This window comes from Lithobates pipiens, unplaced genomic scaffold, assembly GCF_037356315.1.
Source record: "Lithobates pipiens isolate NorthernLeopardFrog02 unplaced genomic scaffold, aLitPip1_a1.2 Scaffold_27, whole genome shotgun sequence".
NCBI lineage: Eukaryota > Metazoa > Chordata > Amphibia > Anura > Ranidae > Lithobates > Lithobates pipiens.
In genome coordinates, this window is record NW_027507788.1 from 77,971,929 (window position 1) to 77,985,290 (window position 13,362).

General features: G+C 43.6%; 1 protein-coding gene across 7 annotated transcripts in view; it reads right to left on the reverse strand.

Annotated features, from left to right (window-relative positions):
- Positions 1–13,362, reverse strand: part of NR1H2 (nuclear receptor subfamily 1 group H member 2) — a 232,388-nt gene that overhangs the window by 55,487 nt on the left and 163,539 nt on the right. For all 7 annotated transcript variants that reach the window (XM_077457095.1, XM_077457099.1, XM_077457096.1 and 4 more), the window contains 2 exons: positions 1,446–1,522; positions 1,191–1,352 (listed from right to left, as the gene is read on the reverse strand). In XM_077457095.1, coding sequence (XP_077313221.1) covers positions 1,191–1,352; positions 1,446–1,485 — 202 coding nt within the window. In that variant the 5' untranslated portion in view covers positions 1,486–1,522. The remainder of the gene's footprint in view (positions 1–1,190; positions 1,353–1,445; positions 1,523–13,362) is intronic.

Here is a 13,362-nt window from a genome sequence, read left to right on the forward strand (position 1 = left end):
TGGTGGGGGCGGCAGGGCCCCCCTTCCCCAAAGCAGCCCCCATGTTGAGGGCCCGCGGCTTGGTACGGCTCAGGAGGGGGGGAGGCGCTCGCTCTTCCCCACCCCTTTTGCTGACCGGCCGGGTTGCGTGCTCGGATAAGGGTCTTAAATGGACCTTGGCGGGGACCCCCACGCCGTTTTTTTCGGCGTAGGGCTTTCCCCTTTAAGTTCATACCAGGTGACGGGGCCAGCGACGTGTCAATCTTACCGCTGAAGGCAGCGACATTGACTTCCTTCGCTAGTCCCGGCTACCTGGAGCTGCGTTCAAAATGAATGGACTTTTCTCTGTGTGGGCAAGTCCATTAATTTCAAAAGTCCGGCAGACTCCCGCTAAAGTCCGGTTGTGTGTGTGCAGGTCCGCTCATTCGGAAAGTTCGGCGGACTTTCTGGCAGTTTGTCCGCCAGACTAAGTCCGCCGAATAGTCTGATCGTGTGTACGCGGCATTAGATGTTTTTTTTTCACTGGGATGATTAAAAACCTGCCAGAGGTTATATTAATTGCTCTGTGCAATAATTTTGTACAGAGAAGCCCCAATACTCTTCTTTTTGAGTCCTTTCTCGCCGGTCCTGGATCCTCCCTCTGCCTGATTGCACCCAATAGTAAGCCTTTTGCTATGGGGGGCATTTGAGCAGGCTAACTCCTGAGCTACCATAGAATGCATAAAAAAAAAAAAAACCTACTGCCTCTAGAACCACTTCAAGTTCGCTGCACAGCAAGTGGTTATGTTGGAGACTTCTAATTTAGATTCCCCAAGTTCAATCTGAAATCCGATCGGGTCTGCCTGTCTGTTTTTCAGGCGGACCTTCCATTCTCCACTATGGGCAGTCAGATGTAAACTGACCTGTGTCCATTTACATCCAGCTCCACCCAGCCAATCCAGCAGAAAAAACAAAAGGGGATCCGCCTCCCTTCATCTCGTCGTATCGGAGGGCAGTCAGGTGTAAACAGACAGCCTCAGGCTGCCCATAGAGTAGAGTGGGCTCTGTCTGTGTCCATGTCCACGCTGCATAAGCGGAGCAGACATGGACAGGTCATCCAGCTGCTCCGCTCAACTTAGCAGGTGATCAGTGGACTGATCCCCTGCAGAGAAAAAAACATATCCGGACCATGTAAAAGGGACCAAAGACAGAAAGAATAACACAAAAGTCACCTGCGCTGTGAGAGGAGCCCTCCCCATCTGTTCCGAGGATTTCATTTTCAGTAGGTAGTGAGGAACTTCCTTGAGACTCTGATCTCTCCTCCTTTATAGTTAACTTAGTGGTGCTAGCAGAATCCAATAGAAACGTATCCACAGTGTGGAAAGATTCTCCATCTACAGGGAAAGGAGGAAGAATATTAAACCAACATAGGCAATATGCCACAAAATATTTAAGATTGGGAGATATCATACAAACCAAGCACTTACCAAGTGACACATCAGAGCCATCGACAGCCGTGGCTGACATATTGGGTCAGGCTTCTCCATGCATCGCAAGCCAAACACTGCAAAATAAAACATATACAAGAGGGAAGTTATTACTCATACACTAAATGATGTGTGTCTTAGGTCACCTAGCATCACAGAATCCAGTCATTTCATGTGGGTTTTGCCAGAAGATAACTGTTTCTTATGCTGGTCATACACTATACGAAGAATTGTTCAAATGCGTTTACGAAAAACATATTGTTGTAAGAGCAAAGAATATTGCCATCATGTAATGGCTGAATTTGAATGGGAAGTCTGTCAATGGCACAAATGAATTTGTTTCTTGTTCATTTTTTGCTTCTGGGTAAGGAATGCGCAGTACCAACAGTTCAATTTTTAACAGGCGAGAAACACATTAACCTTTCAATTTATTGTTAGGCAGAAATTTTACACATGGTTCCTTCGATTTTTTGGCTCAAAAACTTCACAACCGATTTTCGATTTGTGCCCATTACCTGGACGAAAAATGAATGAACTGTCCAAATTACAGATTTTCAAACGGTTTTTCATATAGTGTATGGTCAGCATTAGTGCAACACAGTAAAAGCTTACAGAAGAAGTGTAGGACTCATTGATCCAAAGCTATGTAAGCACTCATTCACACAGGGCATCTGAGTTTGTTTTATTTAAATGCAGAAACGAATATTCCCAGCAAGTATAAGCAAACGTTATACTTATAAGATTAAAGTGCATTGAAATCCAACACACAAAATTGTATTTATTGCAGCTTACCAGTGCTTGGTGTGATGGCTACATTCATTTTCTTTTATCAAGCTTCTTTTGCTTTTCACCTGTAATCCTGAAAATAACAAATGGCCTTGCATTGTGTGGGTACATCACCCTCCACAGTAACTGGGGATGAAGCCATGGCTGTCACTACAAGCATGTCCATATCGCTTCCTATTACATAAAGGGTAGAACAATTGGTGGCTTGCAGGAGACATCTAAAGAAGAAGATATTCTTTGGTTCAGCATAAAGGAAGTGAAAGGCACACCAATTTCTGGAAAGAACAACAGTTTTTTCTGTATTTGCTTGCTCAAAATGTTGTTAGCTTAAAAAAAGGAAACAAATGCAGCCACCACATGTAAGGACTGTAAGCTGTAATATATTATATTTTAAATTCATTTTAGTTATCCGTTCAGACCAGATGTGGCGCCAGATATTCCCAGCACAGCCCCAATGCACAGACTGGGCAAAATGCCCTGTTTCTAATGAAGCACTGCATGCAGTAATTTTTTTCAGCACACCGGACTGCAGTGCAAACAACAGCAGTGGATACAACTCTTGAAATGTCAATCATAACACTCCAATAATGTTCTGTGAAAGAAAAAATAAACAGCGTGATGTGTTGATCTCCGTGCATCAGCATTTTGGTCACACAGCACAAACAGGCAGTAGACTGCCGACTCAAGAAAAATTAAATGTACCGGCAAGTGCCTGTACAGTTCTGGCGCCAAAACTATGCATCACAGTCAGTCGGTGGATTGATCTGCCAGTTGCAGCTGTGAATCATAGTTGGTCATTAAATTGATCTGCCAAACGACTGTTAGTTCTAGGATGGATGTGCCCTGTTCACAGTTTTCTATCAACAGTGGTGTCTGCTGTCTTGTTGCCAAGAACCATACCTCAAGAATATGGCAATAGGCAGCACTTTTGTTGGAAGCACACCAACTGTATGTCCTTTCCTGTCAGTAATATACAGTCACTCTTGGCCCACACATCTGCAACTATGGCTAGTACAGGGCTGTCTCTGTGCCCTCTTACATTGCTGATAAGTGGGGGAGTGTCCCCTTACATCGAGGAGAACTAATCTGCCCCTGGATGCACAGATTTAATTTTTTTTATAAATGCAGCTAAACAGAAGGTACCTGAACACATAAAATGCTTTGTACTATTTTAGTGCAAATATTTTTATTGGGTTTTTTCAGATATATAAAAAAAAGTAGTACATCAACATTTTGGTTCAATAATTTCATCCTACACATATAAGACTTTTATAAGTGACCAAAATACCTTACCAGTATCTATTATGCTCGATCATCTCAGATGACGGAGGAAGGGGGCGGAGCGCCGTGACGTAGGCACGTGCAGGGAGTCCTCCTGACAGCCCGGCGAATTTGAATTCCCTCAACCTAGCGGGCCTCCGCAGTGAGCAGTATGGTAAGCAGAGCCGAGAAAGCGAGTGACTGCAGCGGAGAACTCGTTCCCCACCCGTCATGTGCTGCATAGAGGAAGAAAATCTGTGTAGCTTGTGCAGCCCCGCAGTCATAAGGTGAAAGTGAAACCTTGGTTGAGCTGGGAACGAGGATCTGTCGGCAGCTGCTCGCTGTGTGCCTCCTGGAGATCCCTGGAGCAGATTGGGATCCATCCACCTGGAGGTTTGAAAGAGCCTGCAAGCAAGCAAGTACACAGCAGCAAGTTGGAAGCCTCAAGCTGCGGTTGTCATCAGAGAGGAAAGCAGTGGAGGACACGTAGATGGTTCCCCCAGGGGAGCTTCAGGAGGGGCCCGCTCTGAGCAAGAGGCCATCGGCCGGGAAAACAGCAGGTGGTGGGCTGGCTCTGCTGCAGGGCTCAGAGTGGTGAGTGGACGGCTGCGGAGTTTTGTGCTTAAATCTATATCAGCGTACCATTAAGCTAAGCAGCGATTAATTTGTGCCAGTCATGGAAAACTCCCTGTATTCGCTTGATACTGCGAATATTGCTAGTTACCGATTGACATTGTTAGAAATTGCCAGTTACCGCTGGAGACAGCCTCATAATATTTGATACTGTTTACTATCATGAGACACGGTTGGTTACAGATGGATACTGCTTCTATTTCCTTAGTTTTATAGACCGGCTCTCCCTCTTTATTTAATATTTTCTCTATATAATTCTTCAATCTTTTTTTCCTCAATATCTTTGCTAAGATCTTACTATTTTTAATGCCGCTATAATATCTCTCTATAGTAATCCTATTATATATCGTCCTCATTTCCTGTTCCATTAATTCCCCAAGTTCCTCTCCTTTAATAGCCAGTTTATGTAATAGGTCCACTACCTGTCCACTTTCCCTGCCATTTGCCTTTTTATGGTCTTGCTCTAAACCATGGATTTCCACCCTCAATTCCCTACTATTAATACCTAATACCTTCTGTCTTCCTATTTGTACCTAACGAAATATATATCCCTCTTATATAAGCTTTATGTGTCTCCCAAACAATATTTTCCATATTCTCTCCATTTAAATTAGTGGCGAAAAAAAACTCCAATTCCTTTCTAATTATTTCCTCTCCCTTCTCATCCAACAGTTCCCTATTCAATTTCCAAGAGAAGGGAGGTTTCTGAAATTCTGGGATTTTGATCTTCAGGCATATTGGAGAATGATCAGACAATGTTCCAATTCCTATATCTGTGGATATCACCTCGTCCAAAACCCTGTGTTCCACTAACCAGTAGTCGATCCTAGTATACGTCCCGTGTACAGGGGAGTAGAACGAGTAGTCTCGTATCCTTGGATGCATAGTTCTCCACACATCCATAAGCTGATACTGATACAGCCTATGTTTTATTATTCTCCTCTGCTCCTTCCCAATCCCCTGTACACGGGACGAACTATCCATTTGCATATTCATACAAAAGTTCATATCTCCAGCTATGATTACTCTTACTCTCTTAAAATCCCATAATTTCTCTAATATTCCTTTCAGAAAAACCGTTGGACTTCTATTTGGGCAGTATATGTTAGCGAGGGTATAGTCTACTCCCCATAGTTTCCCCTTCAGAAAGAGGAATCTACCCTCCGGGTCCACTAATCTTTCTTCTATTTTATGGTATACCTCCCGTCCTATACCGATAGCTACCCCTTTTGAGTTCCTTGAATAAGAATCTCCATAAAACCACACCGGGAGCCTGGGAGAATATATTCTAATCTTGCTTTCATAAGATAGATGGGTTTCCTGTAAGAACACTATACCCGCTTCATATTGTTCTATTTCTTTCAAAATTTTAAACCACTTTGCTGATTCATTTAGCCCCCTAACGTTATATGACAAACAATTAACTATGGACATAGATTTTAGTCAGGCTGATTTTCTAATTTTTCTCACTTAGCGAGGTTCTCTGCTGTCGGGTCTTCTTTCTCCCCCCGCCCCTCCCGCCCCCCTCCCAACCTGCTCCCAACCCTCCCAGACCCCTCTTTGGTCCTTGTATCTATATCCAGAATATATCCCCATCCTGGAATATGTACCTCACCCCTTGGAGTGAAGCTCCAAGCCCGGCATTCCGTGTCCATCCTCCCCCCCCCCCCCCCGGCCATTAAGGCCAGGTAGACATAAGGGGGGGAGAGGAGGGAGCAGATAGTCCGGGGAGGCTCTCCCCGTTTCCACCCGTACCCACATTAACTTTTCTTTAATTTACATCTCCAATCTCGTTTCTTTTGTACTAAATTACACCAGCCCCCCCCCTCCCCCCCCTCATCCCCCCTCTACATTAAGCTCTCTGCCATATTCCCTCTTCAATTAGTCTTTCTTCTCTTTCCAGTCGCTCGGGTATACTAATGGCTGGGATCTGTAACTTTGTGCAAAAGTCCTGTACTTCTTCCAGAAATTTCAATCTAACCGTCTTTCCGTCCCTATGCACTATCAATGCTGCAGGGAACCCCCAACTATATTTAATATTAGCTTGTCTTAAATGTTCTAGTAATGGTTTTAATTGTCTTCTTCTGGTTAATGTTTCACTTGACAAGTCCGCAAATACTTGCAAAGTTGTTTGCTCGTATTGCAACGGGTGTCTCTCTCTGAGGTTCCTCCATATTTTCTCCTTGTCTGTGTACCGATGGAATTTAACAATGACATCTCGTGGGGCTTCCTCCTTCATTCCTAGAGGCTTTCTGATTCTGTGTACTCTATCGATCTTTAACTCCTCGTCCTCTTCTCGTCCTAATAGGGGGTTAAATATTTTCCTTATTTTTTCAGTTTCTCTCCGTTTTGCTCTGGAAGGGCTCTTATTCTTAGATTTTGGCGTCTATTTTGATTTTCCTGTGCTTCCATTTTATAGAAGGTATTCCTCTGGTTTATTTGCAGTGCTTTCACTTGCGATTTTAATTCTGCGATCTCTTGTGTTTGTTTCTCAGTTCTCTCCTCAGCCTCTTCTACTCTCCGCAGCAGATGGCCCAAATCCATCCGGACATTTGTAATCTCACTTTTAATTAAACTTTCCATCCTTTCAAACATTGCCATCATCTCGATCTTTGTGGGCATTTGAGCTATACTTCGCTGTTCTTCCCCTTTCCCCTTGTTAGTTTCTATCTCTCTCTCTCTGTTTCTGTATCTTCTCTTGTTTTATCTCCTTGGGCCCCTTTTAACTTAGCCATTTCCTTTTTTGCGTTTTTGGTTGGCAGGGATGTTTTTTTTTCCACATCTGGGCTTTTTTGGTTCCCCTCTTTAGTTGTCAGATATTTTTGTATTGAACTAGCAGTTACACTAGTATTTAAGCTCTCCCTCTGGGTTTTAGGTTCTGTTGTTTTATGTGATCTTCCCCTCATCATGTATCTTGTTCGTTTATCTTGTTTGACAAATTACTTGTCCTATGTAAGGGGGGGGGGGGTACCTCTCAGTTCCAATCTTTGCTTTTATTGATTTGAAAGGAGGGGAAGGGGGAGAGGAGAGTATCCTGCCATTTCACCTCTCAGGCTCCCTAGTTTAGATGGGATACTTCTCTTCTCTTTTGCTTTAAGAATTGAAAATTCTGCGACTTGGTGGATTTTTTTTCTTCTTTTTTTTTGACTTATCTTACTGGGGCACCTGTGAAGATCCTGTAAATGACCTATAAAAAACGTACCGTACGTCCCTCTTTCCCGGTCTCTGTATAGCGTAAGAGGGGCGGGAGGACACGCAGAAACAGCCTCATAATATTTGATACTGTTTACTATCATGAGACCCGGTTGGTTACAGATGGATACTGCTTGACTCCACTATCCTCACATAAACAACCCTCTGAGACGATTTCTTTTTTGAAGGTGCTGATATAGACTATTTTTTTCTACAGACTCTTTTTTTTGCGTTAAAGTGCCTGCAGGCACTGTACCACAAGTGAAATGTACCGGCGAAGTAACGGAAACATCTGAATAGCAGCACCACAGAAGGGACACCGATAGACATTAACCAAAGACAGCTCTGAGAACAGCATTAAATCCCTTTCTACCATTTTGGACAGCCGTTACCTACTACTTATCAGAAGAGACGATCATTATAATTAAATAGTATAATTTATTAAGAAGAAGCTGTAAAATAAGTTCTGACTTGGGGATTGTGCAATCTATATAGTCTCTCTAAGAATTTTTTTTATTTTTTTTGCATAGATAAAAGATGAGGGGGAAATCAGGGGAATGGGTACAAATTTACAGCCGGTAGCAAGCCCGGGAGGTATCCAACGCTATATGGCAAATAATATGAGCACAATAGAAGATCCGCAGTGCAGCCCCAAACTAGGAGCATCACAGAGATCAGGCCCAAGTAGACAAAAGACTCTCGAAGACAGTAAAGGAGGGAAGGCAAATGGGGCCAAGGCAGGGGGGTCGAAAGATTCAGGGGACGACCTACGACGCAGTACTAACCCTCAGGAGGAAAGAGAGATGAGAATATTGGAAGAGGAATCCAGGGGGGATAGAAGCAGACAACTGGCACCTCAGGAGGCAACCCCATCAATAAAGGAGATGCTTGCGGAGATGCTTGCAAAAATGGAAGCGTCTCTAAAAGCAGAAATATTGGGGGTAAGGGCGGATATAGGTTTGGTTTTAGAGAGGGTAGAAGAGATATAGGAAAGATTGGACACTCAAGAGCAAAGGCTTGAGGAGATTACAGATCAGGTCACATCCCTCCAGAGAGCGAATAGAGATCTCCAGTATAGATTAGAAGACCAAGAGAATCGGAGTAGAAGGAAGAATGTCCGCATTAAAGGTCTCCCAGAGAAATATGGCAATGCGGAGTTAGGCAATATAGTCCAACAGTTGTTCAACCCCCTGTTAGGTAGAGACCCCACAGAAACCCTAAAAATAGATAGAGTACACAGGATCACACGACAGCTCGAAGTAAGATTAGAAAGCCCAAGAGATGTGATAGTAAGGTTCCATCTAGACATCCCCCCACCCATACTCCCTGGATGGGGAGAGGAAGGGGGAGATAGGCCCACCCAAAGAAAATCAAGATGGAAGAGAGGGAAGGGAGCCGAAACAAGTGAGGAGACAAAACACCACTAGGGTGTCAGCAAATAAGGGAGGTGCGCGGAGGGGAACTGAGGGCTAGAAGGGTGAGGAAATAGGGGGGAGGAGAGCTGGGGGTTGGGAGGGCCCCCCCTGGACGGCCGAGGGCGGGAGCCCCTAGGTAATTATGGTGAGAAGGTGAAGCCAGAAGGTAGCCCGCCTAGTCCATAATTTTAACAAAAAAGGGGACTCTGACCAACCTAATTAGGTGTGATATTGCAGAGAGGGTGAAGAACTATAAGGGGAGGGATGGGTTGAGGGCGGAAGGGGGGGTGTTCTGGGGTTTCCTTTTTTTTCTCCCTCCTTCCTTACTCCCGCTCTGTCCTTTAGTGGGGATGCCTCCTGGGTCAGTCCACGCGGGCCCATGAACTTCCTGAGTAATAATCTATGGTAGGGGTGATCACGTACAAAGTTAGGGGATTAAATACATGGGAAAAAAGGTATAAAATAAAGAATGAATTGAAATTCATGGGTGCGCACGTAGTATGTCTACAGGAGACGTACATTACACATGCTTCAGAGATCAAACTAGCTTCTTTTCACTTCCCACTCTGGTTCTACAGGGACACGCCTTCGGCACACGCAAAAGGCGTGGCCATTGGTTTCAGTAGGACAGCTAGGTTTGAAGTAGAGGACCACTTGGCTGACCCAGAGGGCAGGTACTTGCTTATAAAAGGTAAACTGTTTGATATGAAATGTACAATAGTAAATATGTATGCACCGAATAAGAATGCAGATAGGTTTCTTAAGAAAGTCCTAAAAAGACTGGAGGACTTTAAGGAGGGTAAATTAATTGTGGAAGGGGACATGAATTGGACACCCGACTCAAGGTTAGACACTTCAGGAGGTGAAGCCCGAGTGTCGGAGCAAAGGCAAAGGGCAGTCAAGAAAGCGCTGGCCAATTGGCAGCTACAAGATTCATGGAGGATTACACATCTAAAAGAACAGGATTATACTAATTTCTCTGCGGTTCACAACTCTTTTTCCAGACTACATTACATTCTAATAGAACATCAACTGGTGACAAACCTTAAAAAGGCAGAAATTAAACCTTACTCAGTAGTATCTACTGTCAGATCATGCCCCCGTAGAAATACAGTTAGAGGTACAAGGAGATAGGGTACAAGAGAGTACTTGGAAGTTAAATGACTCGCTCATTCAGGACCAGGAAGTGATCAGTAAGATCGAGCAGGAGTTGACGACCTTTTTTGACTTAAATGATACCGTAGGAATACCCAGAGCTATTCTCTGGGAAACACATAAAGCTGTCATAAGAGGGATCTTAATTGGGATCGGAGCAGGGAAAAAGAAAGAGGGAGAAAAAGAAAGTCCAGCTATATAGGGAGATCCAAGAATAAGAACAAAAAAATAGACCTAAAGGGATCCGGGATAGACAAGAGTTGATAGCTAAAAAAAGCGAGTTAGAGGAACAGGAGAAGAACTCTGTATTCCATGAGTTAAATAAGGATAGATACCACTGGGGGAATAAGTCAGGCAAATGGTTGGCGAGGAGAGTGAAGGAACAAAAGAATAGGACCTTTATCCCAATGGTAAGGGATGAGAGGGGGGCGAGATGCAATTTGCAACACCAGAAATCGCGGAAAGCTTCCATGCCTACTATAGCGCCCATTATAACATAAGTCCGAGAGAGGGAGATAGGGTTGAACGAAAACAAGCAATAGGGGAGTACCTTCAGAGCTTGGAGCTTCCCCAGAGGGGAAAAGGAAGAAATGGTGGCCCTAGAGGCCCCTGTATCGGTAGAGGAAGTTGCAAGAGTAATAAAAAAATACAGCCCTGGGGGGGAAGCCCGGGACCCGATGGATACTCCATTCTGTATTATAAGAAGATTTTGAGAATATTAGCTCACAAATTGAGTGAATATTTCAATGCAATTGGTAGGGGAGAGGGCTTTCGGGAGGAGGCTCTTCTAGGCCATATCGCTTTAATACAAAAAGAAGGTAAGGACGCAGCCTCACGGGAGAGCTATCGACCAATCTCGTTATTAAACACCGACATAAAGATCTTCGCTAAAATAATGTCAGACAGGTTAAAAGTGTTCCCTTCCAAAATGGATACACACGGAATAGGTTAGGTTTGTCCAAGGGCGGGAAGGGAGAGATAATTCCCTGAAGTCCATGCTTCTGATCCGGGAGGCCACTAGGAGGGGAATCCCTACAGTAGTTATGGCGGTGGACGCCGGAAAGGCATTTGATAGAGTTAATTGGGATTTTATGTATTTTATGAGACATTGAAGCACTTGGGGTTGGGGGTGAGGATGTTGTGATGGAGCGAGTCTTTATATATCCACCCGACAGCTAGAATAAGAGTTAACGGCTCCCTGTCTCGCCCCTTAGAATTATTCAACGGGACGAGACAGGGATGTCCTCTCTCCCGCTCCTATTTATAATTATGTTAGAGCCCCTCCTAGTGGCAATCCGGAGGAATCAAGATATCCGGGGGTATTCAAGTCAGAGAGAGAGAATATAAAACAGCTGCGTTCACAGACGACTTATTATATATAACCAAACCAAGAATAACAATCCCATTATTCCTTAAAGAGCTGGAATTGTACTGTCGAACTTTAAATATGTCCAAGTTGGAGATTCTGAACCTGAACCTGGCGGAAGCGGAGCGGAGTGCAATTTCGGCTCATCAACCTTTCAGGTGGAGCGAAAGGTATTTGAATTATTTAGGCATAAAATTGACCGCACAAACGGACAATCTTTACGAAGCTAACTATATACCCCTTATCAATAAAATTAAAAACCACCTCCGGAGCAGTATAAAGCGCTTAAATGGATGGACAAGGTTTAATGCAATCAAAATGTTTATACTCCCCATAGCTATATACACATTTCAGATGGTTCCTGTCCCCCTCCCTCAGAGTTACTTTAGTGAATTTAAATCTCTAGTACTGAAGTTTATCTGGGCTTATAAAAGCCCACACATTGCTTATAACACCCTAGTGAAAGATAAAGACAGAGGAGGAGTAGCCCTACCAGAACTTAAAAAATATTATGAAGCAATAGTGATCTAGATTAATAGATTGTATTTACAACAAGAAAGAGAAAAGTTGGGCTGAGTTGGAAATCACATTGAGTAGGACAGACTTAGGAAAGATGATTTGGATACCACCTCGGTTTAGAGATTTAGGAGTAAGCACAAGCACTTTAACAAGGAACACATTTAAAATTTGGGACGGTATAAATAAGAGACATGGTTGGAAGTATAATTCCCCACTTATATCCTTATTAGACACTAATTATTTTCCTCCGGGGAAGGAGGAGCGTTTATATTTTAGTAGGTGGGCAAACACTACAGGAGGTGATGAAAGGGAATCGTATATATGCACTTACAGAGAAATTACATAGGAATGGGGGCACAAACCATTAGATAGATGGAGACACACTCAAATTTTTCATTTTGCACAAGGTTTACCACAGCCACTACGGGATCGGACACACTTGAGACCACTAGAGAAACTATTGAAATCACCCCAAAGTCTAGTCAGAAGAATAGAAAAAATATATAGAATACTCAGAGAGGAAGCAGACCAGGGGTATCCTATCTACCTTGAAAAATGGGAAGGGAAGATAGACCCACTAAAGAAATGACGAACACGGGAACAAAATAATTAGAATGACTTTTTCAATACCAAAAGACTTACAAACGATCAAAATGTCCTACAAGTTGTTAGCTAGGTGGTATATGACCCCCCCCCCCCCCAAGGGTACAGAGAATTAGAGGCAACGTTTTGCCATTATGTTGGAGGGGGTTATGGTATTGGGGACGTTTAAACACTTGTGGTGGGAATGCCCAAAAATATCATTTTATTGGGATAAAATAATAGAAATAATATTTTTGATAACAGGGGAAAGGACCGAAAAGCGTCCATGGGTGTGTCTGTTCCACGACTCAGAGAAGGGGGTCTCACGCTACAAACAGTCACTAATTCCATACTTGTTAAACAAAGCCAAAGCTGATCCCTCACCATTGGAAAACACAGCAGGTCCCAACAATAAAAGAATGGGTAAGAAGGGTTGAGAGGATCAGAGTTATGGAAGAGTCCCCTATCTATTGCAGATTAAATTCCCAAGAAAGGGCAGGAGGATTTATAGCAGATACTTATCCACTTATATGTGAAGGGAGTATATAAAGCCCAGAAAGGTTTAAAAGTAGAAGGAAATGGGAGGAGGAATTCGGAACATTTACGGATGAGCAATGGATGAGGATACTGGAGGGTGGGCATTCAATCTCAGTTTGATCCGCCCAGAAGATGTCACACTGCTGCTACATAGAGCATATTATACACCAAAGAGATTGTTTAGCTTTGGACGAAGAGCGGATGATGAATGTTCAAGGTGTCAAGAGCCTGGGGATCTGACACACATGTTCTGGCGATGCCCAAAATTTTTTCGCTACTGGTCAGAGATTATTGCCATCTTGAATGAAACATTTAGAGTGGCGGTCAAGGGGGATCCCAGATTATGTGTTTTGGGTCTGGACGAAGGAATAGGAGGACCAGCATGTATAAATAAAGCAGTATTGAGGTGTATGTTACAAGCAAGAAAACTGATAGCACAGGTGGCAAGCAGAAAACCCCCCCTCAGTAGCAG